The sequence below is a fragment of the Styela clava genome, chromosome 11, assembly GCF_964204865.1.
Source record: "Styela clava chromosome 11, kaStyClav1.hap1.2, whole genome shotgun sequence".
Lineage (NCBI taxonomy): Eukaryota > Metazoa > Chordata > Ascidiacea > Stolidobranchia > Styelidae > Styela > Styela clava.
The window spans coordinates 17,618,176-17,642,018 of record NC_135260.1 but is presented as its reverse complement, the minus strand read 5'-3'; the positions used below and the strand labels follow the sequence as shown (position 1 = coordinate 17,642,018).

Here is a 23,843-nt window from a genome sequence, read left to right as displayed (position 1 = left end):
TGTAATGTTTCAAAAGATTTATAGCAATGGAAGAAGACGCATATACTTTAAGCTCAAATGCCGTGATTATGGTATTGAATTTCGAATCAAAGCTATTTTAATCAACTATCTCATTTGTCCTCCACTACTTGATTTTTTCAACCAGGAGAATAATACAGGCATATTAGAGGTTGGCTTCACACTGTTTGCCGCAAATAATTTAAATTGTTGAAATTTTGATTGTTTTCATACTATACTATACACTACACTATAGATGTTATCATACATACTCCTCTCAGGTGTGCATGCAAAATCATCATCATTTTTTGCTGGGATACGTAGGGATCTCAAGAAAAAAACTACATAACTTTCAAAGTATGCATTAGACTCGATTAGAGAACCACAATTCAGGACGTCAGCAATATATATATATATATGTTAAAACACAATCCAGTTAAAATCTGTTTTGTGTTGTTTTTCTCCGTATAAAATGAGTTTTATATGAATAGGCAGATTCGGTTATATGCAGGGATAATGCATTAAACTTATTATTCAATTAAATTTTCTCGCCTTTTTTGTCAGCTCTCTAACGAAACAATACGTAAAAAAACAGAGAAAAAAATTAGGAAATAATACAAAAAAAAAACAGAACTGCATAGAAACCTAAATTAAAATTTTGTACAGGGATCATTTGGATCGCCACAACAGTTAAAATGAAACCAATGCGTAACATCGTATAATTCATACTCAAATTTCCGAAACAAAACCAAAGACTATATCGAATAACATTCAAAATCGCGAAAACGAGGTATTGATTACAATATCGACTGAAAATCTGTCTGAGTGACAAAAGTGTCTGAGCGGATGCAAAAAGGTCTGTTGTACGTCACTTTATGCATCTTGCCGATTGGTCAATGTTACGAAATAAACAAGGCAGTCGAAGCTCGGGGGAACATCGCTTGAAAAAAAAATTCGCCTCTAATTTGTGGTATTGCGGGCCGTAGTTTGGTGTCCCCTTGTATAGGAGAATAAAAACACGATTAACGGGTTTCCCAAAGAAGCATGTACCCTACTCATACAAACCCTATTACATGCAGACATGCATAACAAATTCTAATATCAAGATTTACCGCGTAATTTTTGTTCACCTGACGAACAACATAAAATAGAAAGTAAACTTTAGTCCATTTGCTTTCGATTTTCCACATTCCTTTTGAGCTCCTCACTTCTTTCCGGCTTCGCATTTCTTAGCCTTAGACCTCATAATGAATAAGGTTGATGCACTACTTCGCACTCCGTTTTCGCAACTGCCGCTGGAACAAAAATTAGAGGTACAACGTCTTGGGCCTTATCAACCAAAAAATTGTTCACTGGAACAATCCCATGACGGGGGAAAGCGTCGGCGTACATTCTGCGCAGAAACTTGGTATAAAAAACACGATTGGTTGTGTTACAGCGAGGACAAAAATGCACTTTTTTGTTTTTATTGCCTACTTTTTTGCTACCGCCCGTGACTCACGTTGGTGTAAATTGGTTTTGGAGATCTTAAACATCTTTCCGAGCGTGCCAGGGATCATCAATCTTCTATGGAGCATCTGGACAATGCAGTAAAATACCGAACATTCGGAAATGTTAATATTGCAGCACAGTTGGATGAAGGACGCGCGGTTTCTATTCGTCGGCACAACCAAAACGTCGAGAAAAACCGCCATGTTCTCGGTCGATTGATAGATGTTTTGAAGTTCATTGGTTGTCACGAGCTGTCCCTCCGTGGGCACGATGAGCGGGCTGGCTCTTCTAATAGAGGGGTATTTTTGGATATGGTGGAATACACCGCATCCCTAGATACAGTATTGAGAGATCATCTTGATGCCGCAACTGTTTCGAAAGGGACATCTAAGGATATCCAAAATGATTTGCTCGACTCAATGTATAAAATTTATTTACAACATTTGGCTCTGGAAATTGAGAATTGCCAGTTCCTTTCGATTCAGTCTGACGAGACAACTGACATCACGTGCGTTTCCCAACTGGCTGTGATTTTTCGGTTTGTGAAAGATGGTAAACCTACCGAGAGATTTCACAGCTTTGTACCAATCGTTGATCGCACGGCTTGCGGGATATCGGCTGTGCTGAAAGAAGTGTTACAGCCTTACAACACGAAGTCAAAATTGATAGCTCAAACTTATGACGGCGCGGCAGTCATGAGTAGGTCGAAACATGGTGTTCAAGTTTATATAAAAGAAGATTTTCCTCATGCGCATTTTTTACATTGTTATGCACACCAATTTAACCTCGTTATTAAAAATATGTGTCTTGATACCCCTCTCGTCCGTATATTTTTTGCAAATGTTTCGGGGTTTTCTTCATTTTTTTCCGTTTCGCCGAAGCGCTCTGACCTCCTTCGCCAGATATGTAGCCGCCGTCTCCCAGCTTGTGCACCAACACGTTGGAACTTCCAATCACGCGTGGTGCAGGGCGTGTCCGAAATTAGGTCTGAGCTCATTGAGTGTTTCAATGGCATTCAGAGCTCTCCGGTTTGGGACGAACGCTCTGTGAGGGAGGCGGCAGGTCTAAAGCGTCTGCTAGAAGATGGTGAGTTTTCATTTTTTATCGCTTTTTTTCTCCACAATATTCCATCACGTGGATGTATTATACGGCGCATTGCAGTCAAGGCTAATGGATGGAGCGTCTGTGCAGTCGTGTATTTCAGACTTCTGCGATGCTGTATCTCGTATCCGGGAAACAATAAAATACGACGACACAAGGAGTGGTTCCTTACGCCGCGGGCAAACAACACAGCGTGTGATTTTGTCTGCAAAGGAATGCTGTGACATTCTGGTGAATCAAATAGGCGATCGTCTGCGCACTGAACACCTTGCCGCGTTCTCTTTGATGAACGCCAAAAATTTTTCAAAATTTGCACGTCAATTTCCCATCCATTTGTTGGCTACTGTCTCCAAATTTTACCCCATGATAAACGTGGGTAAATTGGAAAATGAATTGCGATGTATATACACCAATCAAACTTTTTTGAACATCACATCAACTTGCGCGCTCTATGGGTTCCTCATAGATAACACTCTAGTAACTACCTTTGCGGCGTCTGCAAAATTTCTGGACATCATTTTGACGACGCCTATTTCTTCCGCCGACGCAGAGCGAACATTCAACACGCTGAAGCGTATTAAAACGTATCTCAGAAACACAATGAAGCAAGATAGATTAAATTCCTTGGCTGTTTTATCCATTCACAGAGACGTTATTTCTGGGATGCATGACTTTTATCAGCGCGTTATTGAGCATTTTGCTTCCAAGAAACCGCGGCGTGTTGCATACATGTTCAAGCAGTAGAAGTCTAGCAGCATATATATCTATGAGTGAGCGACGCATGTCCTTTGTCCTCGACGCAGGTTTTGTCTGCTTTCCCGAAGTTTCTGTTGATTCGGTAAATATTGCCTGTCCTTTTGAAAGAGGTTTCAAGTCCATGTCGGGTGTGGGATTAGTTGGTTAGTTATTGGTTCTTGGGGGTATAGACTTGATGATGAGGGAAGCCGTAGCCGACCAGCGATTACGTGAAACCCCCTGCGACGGCGAGGAGTCCAGTGCTTCAGTTCGGAACCCACTGTGATATCCATTTTTCTGTGCGACCAACAATAAAATTTGTTTATATATATATGAGAAAAGAGACAATATATATGTATCCACATGCAATTCACTATTAATGCAAAACTTGAGCTTGCATATTGAATATTATCACATCAAGTCGAGGCTTGATAGGAGATAGACTCACGAACAACGTAGCATTGACATTCAACTTATTGGCCTTCGGCTTAAAGTCATTTCCTGCCTCAATGAAACCACATCAAACAAAGTCAGAGTGTTTGAATAAGATATATTAACCGTGATTTTTCAAGTACTTTATTCAACATGCAACTCATTGGACATAAAATCAGCAACTAGATTAACCGACGTCTTTGGAACTGTCTACCCGAAGTCAACAAATTACTAATCTGCCTAGTTACCTACCTACCTTTTCCAGAATGTGGGGGCGTACTGAAATTATTACCGAGAAAAAACGAATACTTCTAATTGTTTCCAGTGTTATTGTTACGTAATGATAGTGCCTTGATAACTGTATGTCAGGGGTCGGCAACCTTTTGTCGCTCGCGGGCCAAAACTAAGGGTTGTAAGCAGTGGTGGGATTCAAATTTTTTGTCAGCCGGTTCCATCACAAAAGTCATATTTTTCGGCCGGTTCTGTTACATGTTTTTTAGTAATGCTAAGCGGTTCGCTGATCTCATAAAATACCGTGAGACGGTTCTATATAACCGGTGCGAACCGGCTGAATCCCACCACTAGTTGTAAGTCATTGGCGGGCCGCACATATTTTTAGAAAGTTGATAACCGAACGGATGATACGTTTTATGATAAAAATCAAGCAGTGATACATCTCTCGAAGAGAATATAGATTTATTTTCTCATTGCATTGCATCTCAAAATATTATATTTCAACATTCGGCGCCATTGAACCCTTTGCAGTTGGCATCAACTTTTCTGCGTTTTGTTGCAATTCGTCTAAATATATTTAAATTATACTTCTATTAAGCGAATACTTGTGAATTTTATACTTGTTAAATTATAATATAATCTAGTCTACACGTGACTCGCAATAAATTCCGTCACCTAAAGAATATTATCGTCAAAACAGCTGTTTTGTTACTATAATTCAGTAAAGCGTCGCGGGCCAGATTATATTACTCGACGGGCAAGATGCGGCCCGCGGGCCGTAGGTTGTCGACCCCTGCTGTATGTAACATCAAAATCCTTTTTGATCATGATGAATCAATGTTTCTATTACATTTTTCAGTCTGTTAGCTATACTTTTTGATGCAATTTTGTAGTCAATGTTTAATAAGGTGATAAGTTTATAATTCCTCTCGATTGTGATTTACTCATTATCCCATTTGCCACTGGGTAATTGTAAGATGTAAGCAGTAGTTGTTTGAGATGTTCCCAAAATTCTCTATAAAATTCAACTATGAATCCGTCTTCCCCCGGGCTGGTATTTGATCTCATTTCTTTCAGCGCGTTTTCACATTCTCTCAAAGTAAATAAGCCTTCACTTAGTTGTTGTTCTTCTTCAGTAAATTTTGTTATCTGCACAGTGCTTAAATATGCTTGCAAATCATCTGTCTTTGAATTTGTTTTGGGAGTTAATAGGTTTTCATGAAAATCAACGGCTATGTTTGCTATTTTTGTGGATCTTTAACCCTGCTAAAACGCTTAAAAACAGTGAAAAACCGTCAAAAAACACCAATAACCCTGCTAAAACGCTTAAAAACAGTGAAAAACCATCAAAAAACACCAATAGCCCTGCTAAAACGCTTAAAAACAGTGAAAAACCGTCAAAAAACACCAATAACCCTGCTAAAACGCTTAAAAACAGTGAAAAACCGTCAAAAAACACCAATAACCCTGCTAAAACGCTTAAAAAACGTGAAAAACCGTCAAAAAACACCAATAACCCTGCTAAAACGCTTAAAAACAGTAAAAAACCGTCAAAAACACCAATAACCCTGCTAAAACGCTTAAAAACAGTGAAAAACCGTCAAAAAACACCAATAACCCTGCTAAAACGCTTAAAAACAGTGAAAAACCGTCAAAAAACACCAATAACCCTGCTAAAACGCTTAAAAAACGTGAAAAACCGTCAAAAAACACCAATAACCCTGCTAAAACGTTTAAAAACAGTAAAAAACCGTCAAAAAACACCAATAACCCTGCTAAAAAGCTTAAATGAAATAAAAAACTGTCAAAAAACACCAATAACCCTGCTAAAACGCTTAAAAACAGTGAAAAACCGTCAAAAAACACCAATAACCCTGCTAAAACGCTTAAAAACAGTGAAAAACCATCAAAAAACACCAATAGCCCTGCTAAAACGCTTAAAAACAGTGAAAAACCGTCAAAAAACACCAATAACTCTGCTAAAACGCTTAAAAACAGTGAAAAACCGTCAAAAAACACCAATAACCCTGCTAAAACGCTTAACTTGTATATTTTTTTACACCAGTCATCATGGCCACTAAAAAGTTAAATATAAATTCAGATTGTAGTATTTTCAATAAAGAATGGGAAATGTATGTATGTATGTATGTATGTTTATTTGCCTCAAAAATGTAACAGTATCTGCATAATAATTAAACATAGGCCGCGAGCCTAGGCCCTGAAAAACGCCTAGAAAGTGAGTTTCGTAGCGCACATCAGGTAACTAACTGAAAATGATTTCAAAATGTTCCTTAAAAATTTAGTAACAAATATTGCCTTGTTCCCACTTCCAAAAGTTGCACGTTTTACAGAAAAGACGCTTTTACTACAAAAAATATGTGCTACGATCTGTATGTACGGGTATGGACGTTAGACGAGGCCTTAAAAAGCGCCTAGAAAATGAGTTTCGTAGAGCACATCTGGCAACTAAATAAATTCTTTAGTTTTGTATGAGAATGAACATACTGAACGCATTACAGCTTGTTCCACAATCCTGATGCGAAATTGAATCTGAGGTTCCCGGGAATTCAATAACCATAGGTTTACAACAACGCAGCATAAGAACTATGCAATTCAAGAGCCCCACAGCACACTAACACAAATGTATTTCTGTAACGTCTTGCTTGACCAAAATCAGACTTCCTCTGTCAATCATAATTTATTAGGTAGATTGCGAAAAATATGGCATACATGTAACCAACAACAAAAAATATTTTAATTGTGTGACAGGATTCGCGAAGGACCTCGAAAGGTCTTCAAGCATGGACACTAACAAAGCTGATTCAGATTAGCGAATAAATTTTATGTAATAACCACAAGCAGTTTACAACAAGAACAGCATAAGTTGCATTCATTTTATAGAAGCTATCAAACGTATTTATTTTTGAGCAATCAAGTCACAAATGAACATCGTGAGCACAAAAACACAAATAAATCAGTTATTTCTCACTTAGAAATTTACAGGAAAAGTCAAGAAAATTAAATGAATGTACAATATGTACATAACATAGTGAACAGAAATATTACAATTAGTCTTTTTTTAGTTTATGTGGTTATGTATTTGAACAAAGGGAATATTATTTCTAGAAACAGGACTACAACACTAACAGATGTCCAAAAAATAAATAAATAATATTTATTAAATCAACTTCAATATCTAATCCACTTTCTTCTGAATTGTTTCCGAAATCCACTATCTTGAAAATCGACTTTTCCTGCAGTCAATACAAAAACAAAAATCTGTGCAATTTAGGTTGCTTTTGGCACACGTGCATATATTATTTTGACTATTGCCAACACTTGCAGTTTGCCAACTCAAGAACTGATTTGGGGGCTGGAAGTAGATCCATCAATTTAACCCGCAAAACACCATTATCAAGAACACATCTATGGCCGATAGGTGGGAGAATAATTGGCCTTGGTTCTAGGCAACAATAATGAAGTCCTGCCAGGTAATTTTCCATCAGCTTGCTTGCTTCTTGCCCCACATGCTTCTTCAGTGAATAATTGTTGGGTGGAAGAGTATAATCCATGTTTGCCAGTGGTAAAAAGACGTGCCTGAAATCATTTACATTCTTCATATCCTCTCCATACAGTGAACAAACAAATTCCTCAGCTTTATTTATTAATGCCTCGTTGACCTCAAAAGATCTTCATGTTTGAGAAAAAAAGAATTGAAAAACTTAATGAAGTCTCCAACATCAGTTTGATGGGCAGTTCCAATTGCAGAAAAGCGAGAAAGTATTTCATTATGAATAGCCCATCTAAGCTGTTTGCAACTGTTATGATTCTCATATACCTTTACGCTTCAAGACTTCTTGTTCGATCTTTTTTATAGCACTGATAGCAGCAGGGATTAGAGCCTGCGTTAGGTTGAATTGGTGGAACATTGCCGTTTTCTTTTGTAGTACAGTATCTAAAATGAGGAAGAAAATCATATTTGGAATAGCATGAGTGTAAAAATACCACTAAATACTGACTAATACATAATGCATTTCATCTGATGTACTCAATAAGCGTATCCATGCTCAGTCATTGCATGTACTACAGTCCTGCAGTGTTTGCATACCGGTTCTAGACTATATCCACACTGAATTTCGATTTATTCCAATATGAAATGCCCTATATTTTAAAACATCAACTGTCTGTCTACAACTTGATTTTTCACCTCTCAATCGCTTCCAGTGCTACTCTTCTTTCCACTGCGGCATAACTTATCGTTGCTTCCCAGGTTCTTGTCGACTCGAATGAATTTAGATTTAGACCAACCGACATCAGTAAAATTGATTATTTTCCTCTCACACAACCGTGCATTACAGAAACAGCCATTAATTTATATTTCCAAATATGCCGTGGCCTATATAGTAGTATAAGTCTGCTGAATAGTCAAGAATTGTCATTAAATTAATCATAAACCTTTCATGCAAGTCAGAAAATATCGTTGTTTGTGACATATTATTCTAGGTCTAGCCTTCCTTGGAGTTATTTACCTATTTAACAACGTCTTATGAGCCAGTGCTCAACTAAAACTGCTATTTATGGTAAGGATATACAAGTGTTTAATATCCTACTCATACTTTTTTACCACCTTCTTTTTTTTTTTTTTAATATAATAAGTTAATTAGCCATGCATTTTTATCATAATAAGAATATCAATTTGATTAATGAATCATTCACCAATTCCATGTGTAATTTTTTCATTCAACATGTATTCCATTTGAAGATCCAAGCCATTGGTTGTCATATTCCAACATATTTTTCACATATTCATAAGTAATTTAGGTTATTGTATTATTATGTCTGTCCATATTTTATGTCTGGTGATTGACATTACAAGGATTATACACTCCAACTCTTCAGCATTTTGATAAAATGCATATTCACTGAAATCAAGCATTAAACAAGTTCTGAAATCTTTCTTTAGTTTGTATTTTTTCAAATTTTCGAATAATCTATTGAGCACTGATTGAGCAAATGTACATTTCCAAAATAAATGAGTTGTTAATTCTGATTCTTTCTTGCATAATACACATATTTCATCTCCTTCTATGTTTCTGATTCTTGGCAATGTCTTTAAGGGCAAAATATTCCACATAACTTTATAATTAAATTCTTTCATACTATTCGGTAGTATCTTGTGGTGTATACTCGCATATGCACTCTTTAAGTTAACAGGATATAATATCCTCCATTCCTGGGCACATTTATTGCGTACAATCAAGTCATATAATACTTTATGTTCACCATGCTTCACATCTTCAGGTTTTATGTTGTATTTTTTTAGAAATTCCATAATGCATTTGTAGTTTTCGTGAGAAATGCATCTATGTGCTATATTGTTTTTCATATTCATTTTAAAATAATTGCTCATCTGGTGTCCAATATTATACTCCATATAAGCATTATATATGCTTTGGTCCTCTTCAGTTCTATAATTGAAATATTCAAATGCCTTCATGACGTACATGCATTTCACAAATATAGGTATGTCCAGTAAATCATATCCTCCCATATCTTTTGGTTTGCACAGTGTTTCAATCGATATTGCCATTGTTTTGTTGCTGAGAAAATATTTTTCTACTATGGTTTTGATTTCTTTTTCTATCCTGTGTGGCATTGTATATATTCTAGACAAATATAAACATTTTGATAAAATTTTAACTTTTGTTAATAGGCATTTTCCTTCAAATGTTACTTTTATTTGCTTCAATTTGTCTACTTTTTCTTTTATGTTCTTGATGCATTTGTTCCAATTATCGCTTCTTTCATTTCCTCCTCCAAAAGTTATACCCAATATCTCCATTTTTTCAACTTCATTCATGTTTAAAAGGCTCAGTTTTTCTTGAAATCCCAATTTCATGATTTTTGTTTTGTTTTTGTTTAATTTCATTGCTGTTGCTTGTTCAAATTTATCTATTGTTTTCATAGCCATTTCCAATGATGTTTTCTTATTCAGTGTTAATGTGATATCGTCGGCAAATCCTATTTCTTTTATTTCAATATTCCCAGGTATTCTTATTCCTTCTATTTTCTGGTTTCTTTGTATTGATATTATTAATGGCTCAATTGCTATTATAAATAAATAAAAGCTTACTGGATCACCTTGTCTGACCCCTCTTTCAATAGTAAAGCTTTCACTTATTCCACCATTGATGATAATACAGTTTTTCATTTCATTTTGCATTGCCTTTATTACACTAATTATTTTATTTTTGAAACCAATTTTTTTTAATGCTTCATACATATACTCCAGATTGACAGAATCGAATGCTTTTTCAAAATCCACCGATACCAAAAATGATTTACTATTGCCTCGTTCCGCTTCAGAAACTATATCTCGTACCAAAACTAATGAATCTGTGATTTTTCTCCCAGGTATTGCAGTTTGATATTGACTTATTATATCCGGCATCACCTTTTCAATCCGATTAGATAGAATCTTTGATAATATTTTGTAATCACAATTCAGCAAGCTTATTGGTATGTAATTTTCTATTAAGTCTTTTTCTCCTTTTTTATGTAATAATGTCATATATCCTAATTTCATTTCTATTGGTAAGTATTCTTCATCATATATCTCCTGCAATACTTCTGTGAACTTTTCTTTTATTATTTTCCAACAATTTTCATAGAACTCCTTGCTTAATCCATCTGGTCCAGGTGTTTTATATTTATTCATGTTCTTTATGGTTCTTCTTATTTCATCCATAGTTATTTTAGAGTTCATCTCAATTGCATCCTCATCATTAAGATTTTTTTCTAAGGCGTTTAGAAAAATTAATTGCTCTTTTTTGTTTGTTTCACGTTTTTTATATAAATTTGTGTAATATTCCTTCCCTATTTCCAACTTTTCATCTTATCTTTCATTTTTTCTATTGTGCACTTCTCATGTTTTTCCTTCAATTTTTTGAAAAACCATTTTGTACATTTTTCTCCATAATCAAATTCATTAGCTTTATTTTGTATCCATAATTTTTGACTTGATTCTTTTTGTTGTTTTACCATTTTTCTTTTGAGTTCTTTAAACTTTGTTACTACTTTTTCCCCGTTATCTAGTTTTATTTTTTTTAGTGCTTCTAAGCTTTCCTGATTTTTCATACACTCTCTTCTTGCTTTTTTGCTATTTTAACTGAATGCTTTAAAACGAGACCTTTTATTTTAGTTTTAATTTCAATCCACCAATCAGCTTTGCTTTTGAAAAAAATTGTAATGTTACCCAATCTTTCTATCTCTTTTCAAATTCTTTGTTTTCATATGTTAATATATTATTTTTCCAGTATCCTTTTCCCTTTTGGGGTTTCGGTTTCTGTATTTGAATATCTATTTGATATCAGTCATGATCTGGAAAACACACTGGTATGATTTGATAATCTATTACTTTTATTTCCTTATTCTTTCTTATTTCCTTATCACCTTCTTAGAATAACTCAATTAATAATAACTGAAAAAGACTGTGGAAAGGCTACTCAACGCAAAAGCGAGCAGTAGTACATCTGATATTCATCCGACCATGGGGGATCCACCTACAGCTGACCAATTTGATTGTTACGTCATGCAGAAGTCTTCGTTCATTGGCCCATGATACCGAAAAACAGAGAATATAGGACAGGTGGTAACACATATTTATTGTAGTAAAAGCGTCTTTTCCGTAAAACGTGCAACTTTTGGAAGTGGGAACAAGGCAATATTTGTTACTAAATTTCTAAGGAACATTTTAAAATCATTTTCAGGTAGTTACCTTATGTGCGCTACGAAACTGAAAGATAAATGGCCTCGGCTCGCGGCCTAACAGTAAAACAGAGACGGGATACATGTTCAAGACCTTACTGGGCTAAGACCCAGATGTGCGACATGTAGCCTACCCCTAACAATGATAACAGCAGTTTAGGACTGCTGTGTTATACTAGGACAACAGACATGAACTGACTATACAAATAAAACTCTAGTAAAATACACAAGACAAAGAGGTACGTAAGGCACAACGGCGATATGTACAATATTTTACGAGTCACATTAACTTTTGTACCGCTCAGATGCGAATATTCATAACGGCAATTGTTTTGCTAACAGCCAACCTCTGGACTGGATAGTTGTATAGAAATCTTGTATACAGTATTTGTTTTGCTATGATGTTCTTGATCGATACCGTATTATGCGATATAGAATTTAATATTCAAGACTTCAGAAATAGAATTTACAGTAGAATTTATATTGTTGAATGGATTTCCCAACTTTTGCGAATTTATTGCATTGCCGAAAATATTTGTCTATCTCGTTTTCAACACAGATTGATACCGGTACCTGGCCCTCGGTCAAAAAAGTTTGGTGACCGCAGGTGTAGTCTGTAGACGGCATCTCGCAAAGAAGGAAAAGCGGAACATACAGTACAGCAGTACGGTAATATTTCCAACTTTGTTACAGCGGCTCTAATGTTTATGGGTTTTGGGTACCTGTACCGGTAATCTTCGCGATATTCTTTTCGTGTTGAAAATTATTGAATAGCATTAATGATGACCACATAGCATTTTGCTATCCTATACTTCATACCGGTAGGCCACAATTCCATTCAGCATCGGAATAGCGAGCTGACATAAAATGCATGGCATTTACAGAATATTGATGCCCTAGCGGGTATATAAAAGCATAGACACGATTGCGTATGAGCTAAATATCTATGTTAGAATATGCAATGAAAAATCTCGAGATTGAGATAGCTTGTATGATTATGATGTATGGTGTATGTGTGTATGACGCCAACATCAGAACGACCAGGCCGCAGGCACCCCCTTGTAATACCATTGTTTTTGAGCTCTAGCTATCCAATTATGTTTCTGTGATTTGGTTTTTCCGTCATTTTCCTATTTCTGTATTTTTTTCTCTCCATTAATTGCTGAATTGACATAACTACAAAGCTAGTACCGGTACATACAACAGCCTATAAACAGCTAAAGACTGGAAGATGGCAGAAGGTTCAGATTTTACTGATGGTAAGATGGAAGTAACTACTGACAATCCAATTATGTCGATGGGAACAAACATTTCTACTGAGCAACAAGATTCCCAAATACCGACAGAACAGAACAGTGAACTTGTAGAAAGAATACCGGTACAGGATGCTGGACAAGCTGGTAAATAGTTCCATTATTCAGCAAGTATAGTGTAGTACCGTACTTTTATGTTTCAAGGGCAAAAGTTCAAACTTTTGTTCAAAGTTTCATAGTTTTGGCAACTTTGTAATGCACAATAACTGAATAAACTAAAAGGAAGCGCAATCCAAATACATCACCATTGGATTACTCGGAAAAATATAATCAAATTTATGCAAGGTAAAAACTTTACCATAGAAATTGAAAGTTTTAGCACTAAATTTTGGTCAAATAACGACTGCCGCACATGGCGATCGTTCAAATTATTACTGAGACAAGCATGGCATTTGTTCTATTCAACCAAATGTCAGGACATCTCGGAATCGGAGAAATTTGCCCCACTGTAAATACAATCCCACACATATATAACATTGAATCTTTTTCCAACATTTTTCCATAGTTATGCAAAGATTGACTGAAGTAGCAATCACTTCACGCAGTATGGGTGATCGCAGGATTGCTCAAAGTGAACATAACACAGTTTCAACAAGTGAAAAGCAGGTTGCAGAGTCTAATCAAGGTAGTAGGGTATTCTCTGTGTAGAATTACTCAAATTGATCATTCTGTTCTTATTTAAATAAAATTGTAATAGCATTAACACTGAAATTATTTTGTACTGTATTATCTCATATCACTTTCATCATGTATTGTATTGTTTATCATGTCAAACATCATATGTTTCTTTGTGTAAACTGCATGAAACCAAACCCCTTTTACCCATAAAAATTAAAAAAAATGGAATAGTTAGCAATGAGTTCCTAAAGTTTTGGCTGTCAGACACAGAAAAATCATCTGTGATCCATGCTATTGAATCTGGGTCTATGTTAGTACAATCTCAAAACACAGTTCAATGCAGCTATAATTAGTTTCTTCATCATTGGATTCATGGCTGCCAAGCCAATTCATATTTTACTGATTTATTCGCAATATATTCAAAATTTATTTTTGTACTGCTAAATTTAAATAAAGTACGATCTCTCTAGTTTAAACAATTACGGTAGTTAGTTGAAATGAATTGTGCTGATGAGGATTTAATATGTGCTAAAACTAATTCAATTGTTTTATTTATAGTCAATGTCACTGGCGGCAACTATAATAACCCCGTTTTTGGTTCCAAAGATTTCAATCTCACTCGTCAAGGTTAGAAACTTTGATTATGTATTTTTTAAATTATATTTGGAAATATGCCAGTGGTTTACCATTACCATTAAATTCGATTTTCATTTCATGAACTAATTTATGTTTGTTATTGTTATTTAATGTAAAACAAATAAGATTACATCATTTTTCTATATACTTTAAACTTCGACTGATTTGTATTCATGATTGAGTGTGGGCCTATATATTTTTTATATATTTGTGATCAATATATATATAGCATATAAAATAATAATTAATAATTTGAGTTAAATTGGTTGTATGAACATGCTTCAATCTACTAATTCATGTTACAGAAGGAGTAGTGAGCAGCGACCTCAGGCATGCACATCTTGGAAACACATTCATCCAAACACAATATGTTGTTACTCCTGAGAAGGGTAAAATTTTTGCTTTCAATTAAATGTAGGTAATTCAAACTTGAAACACATCTTTGACAACTGCCATATGGTGATATGGTACAAATGTTGTTATTGAAATTACCATATAATATTGAATAAAATTTTATACATTGATAAACAGTTTACCTGGGATGCTATACATTTTTATATTATGTATCTCTTTGTGTTTGCACCACTATGAATGAGCTTCTGTATATGAGTTAGTTCTTGTGAAACTGAGAAAGCAAACTATGTCTTACAATTGACAGTTGGGGTTACATGAAACTAACTACCTTTCCTTACTTTATGCTTTTGCGCATGACTGTTCTATTTAATTCAAGACTCAAGACTGCACAGAGTCTGAAGAAGTCTGACCTAGGTCAGACGAAACGTTACAGAAATATATTTGTGTGAGTGTGCAGCAAGACTCTTAAATTAAATAGAATATATATCATACAAAGGTGTTAAAACTTTTTTGACAAAGAAAAGGAAGGTATCATTATAGGAGACTAATGTCACAATTGAAACAATATGACACCATACAGATCGCCACGGCTGAATATAGTTTAGCTAATTAGTCACTGATAATATTTTTTAAACTTTTTTTTTTATAACATGATATATAGACGACAGTCGCTCAAGACAAGGGAAGAAACCAAAAAAATCCAAGGGCAGAAAGAAAAAAGAGTCCCCAGATGATAGTAGTGACAGTAAAAGTGAAGGTACGTACGACTTTTCTAAGTAATATGTGCAAATTTTCTTTGGCCAATTTTGGTTATCTTGTTTGCATATGGATGAGCCTTTACTTTAAATATAAATTCGATAAGTTGATTTTTATTATGGTATGTTGTATTAGTGATATTTGCATACTGCATAAGCATGTATAACTATATCAATATTGAATTTTTGCAAAGAATACTAGATGAAAACAATCTTAATAATACTTGGGTTTAAGTCTGAATGGAATTCAATATTTGTGCTGCCTATATGTATATGAGAACATGCCGGATGTTCAATGAATAAGTTTATTGTATGTAAGTAAGTGCTTCTGATGAGTAAGTACTTCTGAAACTGAGAAAGATACCGCTAAGTATACTTTACAATGGTGATGCCTGATGACTGATTATATGATACATTCTTGGCAAAGAAAAGGAAAATTTCATTAGACAGGTCACAAGGGAAACAATATGACATGAAAAAGAGAACATTAACATGTGTTTCAGAACTGTTTCAAGGTTATATTCAGTGTATAATGTAGTTCCCCAATGGGTATTTCCAACTGACCTTTTGACCCCAGTGAAATGCTTTTATGCGAAATTTTTTATACCTATTTGGAGAGTGTCATCAACTGGTTTAAATTACATGTTCATAAGATGACTTTCCTTTCGATTCAAAGTATTTACCTTCCTGGTTCCTGCCATTTACAATGCTAAATTTAGCCTCCTTTTTTTAATCATAGTAGAACTCAGAAGATGCCATTCGCTTTAAATTGATGATTTAAATATAAATTTCGGAAATGCTACTGGAGACTGACAAATGTTTTGCAAACGAAAATGAGCTAATATTTACTATCATGACTGGCAATCTGTCTGAGTAAAAGGTGTAAGCAGGCAAACAGCTGGAATAAAACTGACTGCTATGTCACCATTTGACATCTTGCTGATTTACCAAAGTTACACAATGAGGTCCATTATCCAGGAAACATACATTGGATGCATGAGCTTATACGAATAGAAAACATTTGTTATGGTATATTTTCAATACAAGAATATACCATACCTGCCATAATTAAAATAAAATAAACTATTTGATATTTGGCATCAGACAGATTGCCTCTGCCCAATATAGTTTAGCTAATGTGTCACTCACTGATAACACTTGATAAACTTTTTTCACAATAGGATATATAGAAGACGGTCGCTCAAGACGAGGAAAGAAATCCAAAAAATCCAAGGGCAGAAAGAAAAAAGAGTCCTCAGATGATAGTAGTGACAGTGAAAATAAAGGTACGTATGGCTTTTCTTAGATAATATGTGCAAATTGTCTTATGCTAATTTTGGTTATCTTGTTTGCATATAGGCACGCCTTTACTTCAAATATAAATCCAAGCAATCAATTTCTATTACAGTATGTTGTATTTGTAACATTTGCATACACATGTAAAACTATATCAATAAAGAATTTTTGCAAACAATACTGGAGAAAAACCATTGATAATATTTGAGATATGTACTTTACAATGTTGATAACGCATTCTTGACAAAAAATAAGAAAGTAAAGCTAATGTTTACCATCATGACTGAAAATCTGTCAGAGTAAAGGTAAAAAGGCAAGCAGATGTAATAAAACTTATTACTATGTCACTCTTGACATCTTGCAGATTTACCAAATTTACAAAGTTACACAAGACTGTCAAATATCAATTATCAAGGAAACATTCATTGCATGCATGAACTTATACAAATAGAAAACTGATTTTTAGCATCAGACAGATTGCCTCGGCCCAATCTAGTTTAGCTAATTTGTCACTGATAACACTTGCTAAGCTTTTTTATAATATGATATATAGAAGACAGCCGCTCAAGACGAGGAAAGAAATCCAAAAAATCCAAGGGCAGAAGGAAAAAAAAATCCTCAGGTGATGACAGTGACAGTGAAAATGAAGGTACGTAATGACTTTTCTACATAATATGTGCAAATGGTTTTATTATACCAATTGCTTATCTAGCATGCATATGGATGGACCTTCACTTTGAATATAAATTATATGCAATTGATTTTTATTACGGTATGTTATTATGTGACATTTGCATACACATGTAAAACTGTATCAATAAAGAAATTTTGCGAAGAACACTAGATGAAAACAATCTTAATAATCTTTGGGTTTAAGGCTGAATGGAATTTAATATTTTTGTTGCTTATTTTGTTTTTCCCTTTTGCAGAAGTTGTAATTCTCTCTCCAAACATTAAAATGTATAGAAGTCGTAAGCTTTCAAAGAAAAAAGGTCACATTTATGAGGGGGAAATGACCAGTCCCATTTACGAGCGTCGAATTGTAGCAATCAAATTCATTGTACACACCCCGAAGCATGTTGAAGAAGCGAAAATTTTGTTAAAATTGACACCACATACAAATGTGTCATCTATTATCCACTCAGATTTGTGTGCTGAGGGACCAATCAAATACATGTATATTGTTATGGAAAAATGCGGCACTCAAAATCTAGCAGATTACATGGATGATAGAAAGAGAAAGGGTGTTCCTTTCAATATTGAACTTGCCCTGAAACACTCTCTACAACTAGTTGAAGCTATTGAGCACATTCACAAAAACGATGTTGTTCACAGGGATCTAAAACCAGGAAATATTTTATTCTCTTTCTGTAAAAAATATATCAAAATTGTTGATTTTGGATTGAGCAAAGAATTGATAAATGGACGCACTGTTACCGGTGTCAGCACCCTGGAACCAGATACTGATGGATACAGAGCTCCAGAAACATATAACAAGAATATCATTTCAAGGCTTGCAGATATTTTCTCACTCGCTCTCGTTATGTTTTTTCTTTGGAGTTATGGCCAACATCCATTTGGTGATGACATGCATCTTTGGAATTTTAATATTAAGAAGGGGAAGGGTCTTGATTTGAGCAGATTACTCGTACCAGGCAGTGATATGGCAAAGACTTTGCTTAAGAAGATGTTGGAGTTTGAGCCAATCAGTCGACCAAAAATAAAGGAAATTCTGAATGATGAATATTTCAGATTGGGTAAGATTATCTTCACCTCTTGGTCATGATACAGTTGTATCTGGTTTTGGTTGCTATCATTGGATATTTCTATATTTACAATAAGTTATGCTATTTTGGAAACAACTTCCTGTTTTAACAATTCCATTCAGTTTTTAATAATTATAATATGTATTCAGATATCTGTCAGCAACTTATAGAAAGCTTGAACCAGGTGTGGAATGGCACAGTAAAATATTTACAGGTATGTACATGGTATGTTTTGTATTATACATTACTGAAATACTTGAGGTTGCCTCAGATGCCAGTAAATAAACGGGGCTCAATAAAAAAACAGAATCTGTGAATTTTCTAATTATTTCCACGAAAAAGAATAAAAATTTATCTAATACTTAAAAACCTTTGTCTATGAGGTTATCCAGTAGTTCAGTAATCTAGAACGCTCCAGCGTTATGCTATCTCTAGAATACGTACAAAGGACTTGCTATCTCTAGAATACGTACAAAGGACTTAAGGTTTTTGAGAGGGTCACCTAGTGTATATATATATATATATATATATATAGTATACATAGTGATGGTCACTATTTTAGTTGTAATGAAGAAAATTTGTGCATTCTCCAACCCATGATTTTGACTACTACTGGTTTTTGAAAAATTATTGAATAAGCTGCTACGCTATCAATGTAAATTATTTAGGTCTGTGATGATGCCAGCTTGAAATTGTACATGAACTATGCAACGCCACTATTTAGTTATAATTTGAATGTGATATCTGTAAAGTATTTTACCTCTATCCCTTGAAATATAACTTTATTGTGACGACTACGGTTATTTAACATGTACAGAATAAACACACTGGCTCATACTCGATTATAATTAATAGCGATTTATTAATAAGTTCAATAATTTATATCAATGATTAACATGTTCCATACAAAGTGCGGTACACACAGCGGTTGTATTTTTGTATCCACCGTTTTGTTTACTATTGAAATGTATATTGCGAGTCTTAATTTATTTAGCATATATTAGTATTTAAAAATCCCATCAATTTTAAACAATATAAGGAAAAAAAATTGTCAGGATTCTTGAATTTTCATTGTCTCGAGAAATGCCATTTCCAATTGTATACATTACAAAGGTAGTACCGGTAATACATTTGAGCTACTTTAAAATAAAACTTTATTTTACATCATGTTTTATCACAGGCTCCAAATCCTACATTGTATATAAATGGATCGATTTATCAAACTCCTCAGGATAATGGTAATGAAAATGAGAATGAAGTTCTGGATGGTCAGAATTGGTCGCAAACGTTTGCAATGAAATTGATTCCACAACTTGATATTGTGAGTCACTTATATGATATGATGTTTTATTATTACGGTAATGTGTTTCCAGCTGCACATTTTTCTAAATGTGCCCATATCCAAACTATTTTTTTTTATTTCTACATAGTTTTCTACAGGTTTCATTTTAATAACTGCAACTAGATGCATTTGTACAGCAGTTATTTTAGGAATTTATTTATTTGTTATGATACTGGCAATCTAAAATACAATGATACCTCGATATTCGAACAACTGCACACTAAAAATTCGGTAGTTGACCAAAAATTAGACAAAAATCCTGCAGTACCCAAACAGAATTTCAAAGCTCGAACACATCAATCAGATGATGCCACTCGTTAGTGGGATAACAAGATATAGGAAATTTCTGTGATTTTAGTGCTTTTTCTTGCCTTATGCCATTGATCATGGCTCCGAAAAGTATCGGGTTGAAAAAATAATTTTGCGAAATTATCAGAGAATACTTGTTAGAGAATTAGAATTAAGAATTTTAGATTTAGAATTGAACTACTTCAAAAAAGATGTTTTCCATGCTTCATGCCATGCTTACGTTGTCATATTTTAATCTTTTTTTTTATGTTACATAGGGTGATATTAGACGTTATACTGGTACCAGTCCATCAGGATATTTCATAACATCATCATATCAGGAAATTAAAGAAGTGACAGAAAAAATTGCAAAGAATAATCAGGTTCGTTGTTGTTTGGAATTTTGTGATAGAATAAATTGAGCCAAAACAGGATTTTTTTCATAGACTGGTTACTGAAAGCATATATTTAGAATGAAATGTTGAACGTATATCGTCACCAGCAATGTTTGTTGGTTACCAAATAGAATTACTGTAGTTTTGTAACAAGAAACCTATTCTAATGAAAGGGTTTGGTGTTTTTTTATAGATGGCATGGATTGACATTTCATCAAAAAAACAAAATGAAAACAAAGTGCTCCTGCTGCTTTGTAACTCAGGTAAACAAAGGTCAAAATTTATTAAACTTATGTGCCAAATTTACTGCTATTGTTAAGTTTTGACAATTGCGTGATGACTATATGTAGGCCTATGTATGTTCAATGTTCTGTAAACATAACAGCTTTTGCATAATAAATAAACATCATAACAGACTAGATGAATGTGCAAGACCTTACTGACCTAACCCACAGTTGTACGACATGTACTATTGACACGCATAACAGCAGTTCAGGATTGCTACTTCATAGTATGACAATATAAATGAAATAATGAGACTTCGGTATGGCTACAACGCAAAATGCAGGTCGACAATTGCCATATGCGGGAATTGATACTATTGTGTTTCATTCATTTAAAATCCTGTCGAATAACTATACATTGTATATGACAAAAGAAATAGGAACAATGAAAAGTCTAGCACAAATAGGCGGTCACACAACTGAACTTTCTTGTGGGATATTTATTTCACCTTGCATGAGCATCTCAGATTATCATTGATTTGTTAATTTTTATAGAATAATTAAGTTTAAATAAAATGCAATACAACAAAAAACTGTTTGAAGCTCGTAAACAATAGAATCATGAAGAAAAGAGAAACAAAAGATAATTGAGCGAATTCAATTTTTCATGACCAATACAAATTTGTTGCGCCATGATGCAGTTAATTAACTGTAGTTATTGATTATCTCTGCACTTGTTTTTTGAATTATACATATTCCCTTATTAAACACCGTGTTAGTGTAAGAGATGTATCATGCCATTAGTGTAGGTTTATACTGTTCATCAGCGAATTCCTTAATGTGGGGTTTAAAAAAGTTGATAGACTCGTGTGACATTGTCTTGCTTACAAAGAACAAGGGGTTCATTAGGAACTCTTGCAAAATATATGTTTTTTGACAAAACTGCTTCACAACATCACTTCCATTTTGAATTTTAGTTCACCCTATATCTAAGTTTTACTGGTATATCATAGTGATACATCATGCTCAAAGTGAACAAATCTCTATTGAGTTTATCACTCGTGATAAAGCAAGCCAAGATTGCTAAAAATTAGGGTTATGTTTCACAAATCATTAATTATAGATGCCCAGTGCTAGGTTTAGAATTTGAACCACCTCAGACATATTTGTATTGTTTCAGATTATCCAGAATTATATGGGTTCCTCATACCAGATCAAAATTATTTCTTAAGTCGTATTCAAGAAATCATAATGAATCAAAGGACAATAAAGGGAGGATCTAAAGGTTTCTTTTCAATTTAGTTATAGTACAAACGTCAAATGAGCTAAACGCTGTAAATATGGAATGCTATGCTTTGTGCCCAGGCGCCGAATTTCGACCATCGAACACTGTTTAAATCATATGGTGGTGATTCAATACAAAGCGGCATGTTTTATATGAATCTTCACTATAGGCATAGATTCATCCACAATTTGACCTTATTTTTGGTGAAAAGGGAGTTATTTTTTCTGTAGGGAACGATGCTGAGGTTGCAGCTGCAATATCTGCTTTTGAAGCATTGAAATCTCAAAAGACTCAACCTGCAGAAAGTCAACAATCCACTGTTCCTGCAAGTCAGGCTGAACAAAGAATGGTTGAATCAGTTACTGATGATATTGCCGATAACACAACATCAACAACAGTAAGCGAATAGGACAAACTTGTACTAAGTTTTGTGAAGACTATTATCTGAAAGTCATATAACATCCATATCAGAAATGTTGATATTTTAGCATACTGAACGAGTGAACGCCACCTTTGTGCTCTTCATTAGTAACTTTAATTCCATTGTGTGGTAATATAATACTATCGACATCATATCACTAACACTAATGTTTTTTTGCAATTATATTCTTTTATGAACGTTGATAATCATATTGTTTCTCATCTAGGTGGAACAATCTGATCAGGACCGGTTTCAAAGTTCAAGAAATGTCCAACTTGGGTCTTGCAGAGGTTAGCTATTATCTTTTGCTAATGGCAATGTCTTGTTGGCAAACTCCATGACATAATTTTGAGTGTTCTTATAATTTTTCTAGTGTGCTTCACTAGGGGTTTAAACTTAATTACATTTAGGGTATGAGGAATATGACATTATGTAATAAGTATGCCAATAGAATTCAACTAAGATATGAGGGGATTCCTAATTAAAGTAGTCAAAATTATTGTTCATTTGAAAATGATGGTTAATGCCAAATGCTATTTAAATATAATTAAGATTGACCTTTTAAAGTATTGTGGACTCTACTGTACACTTCACACCAAAGAATTTATGTGAAAGTTTGCAAGTGACAATGTTTTTTTCTTCTTTACAGATATGATACCATGGTGGTTTCTCCACGATGTTGAAAGTATGCAAAAATGAAAATGACCATCAGCTCCAGATGATAATATATATATGTCATTTGCCCTAAACATCTTCAGTTTTAGTAATATTCACACTTTTCAATGGGATGATACAAATGGGATTGTATTATGGAAAAGGTACAATTAATTGCCTCAAGGTTTTCTGTCAGATGCCAATGTGTGCTTGTTTATGTATACTGGCTTTTATCCAGTAAAAAGTGTAGTATCCACTGTTGATTTGTCCCTTCCCTGGTAAATCTACTTCGATTGTGTTTGCAATTTAGCTCATGTTGCCTTAGACCTAAGGAAATGAGGTTACTATGTTGAGATAAAGTTGCCAAGTCATAAATATATATATTTTAAGAATTTTCAAATTTTATTATATTTGTGTGAGTGTTAATTATGCTAATCCAGATGGATGTAAAATATTTCATTATTACAAAAAAATTTCATGTAATTTGTATATGCTTTTCCAACATATGTAATAGAGATTCTGAACATTCATGTTTGAATCACACTGTGGGATATTGATAGTCGGTAAGCTTATCTCAGTGATGAGAGACATAAGCAAGTAGTGTTGTAAAGCTATGTCCATAAACCCACTGAATTATTTCAAAGCATGGCCACCGAGTTAGTGTCTGGCCCTGGCGTAAGTAGAGAACATAGTGGGGCAAATAGACGGATGGTATATACATAGTGCTGCAACCACGGTC

General features: G+C 34.2%; 1 protein-coding gene across 2 annotated transcripts; it reads left to right on the top strand.

The window, feature by feature from the left end:
• The first annotated feature begins 12,583 nt into the window (after nucleotides 1-12,583).
• On the top strand, nucleotides 12,584-23,635 carry LOC120347754 (uncharacterized). Of its 2 annotated transcripts, none has more exons than XM_039417833.2 (16): nucleotides 12,584-13,157; nucleotides 13,576-13,695; nucleotides 14,247-14,315; nucleotides 14,630-14,713; nucleotides 15,340-15,435; nucleotides 16,624-16,719; nucleotides 17,283-17,378; nucleotides 17,659-18,486; nucleotides 18,645-18,709; nucleotides 19,676-19,816; nucleotides 20,404-20,508; nucleotides 20,714-20,783; nucleotides 21,925-22,029; nucleotides 22,260-22,426; nucleotides 22,677-22,740; nucleotides 23,100-23,635. In XM_039417833.2, the coding sequence occupies exons 1-16, from the start codon at nucleotides 12,989-12,991 to the stop codon at nucleotides 23,147-23,149; spliced, it is 2,325 nt and encodes a 774-aa protein (XP_039273767.2). In that variant the 5' UTR covers nucleotides 12,584-12,988; the 3' UTR covers nucleotides 23,150-23,635. The 2 variants fall into 2 exon arrangements, with proteins under 2 accessions (XP_039273767.2, XP_039273764.2); XM_039417830.2 differs by having other exon boundaries at nucleotides 12,587-13,157; nucleotides 16,615-16,719.
• The last annotated feature ends 208 nt before the right edge of the window (nucleotides 23,636-23,843 follow it).

What these genes read in the sequence shown, in the direction of transcription:
- LOC120347754 (XM_039417830.2), top strand. Translation starts at nt 12,989, where the DNA reads ATGGCAGAAGGTTCAGATTTTACTGATGGTAAGATGGAAGTAACTACT. An exon ending in TGTTGTTACTCCTGAGAAGG is followed by an intron (nt 14,714 to 15,339) that starts GTAAAATTTTTG and finishes CATGATATATAG; the next exon opens with ACGACAGTCGCTCAAGACAA. An exon ending in GCACAGTAAAATATTTACAG is followed by an intron (nt 18,710 to 19,675) that starts GTATGTACATGG and finishes GTTTTATCACAG; the next exon opens with GCTCCAAATCCTACATTGTA.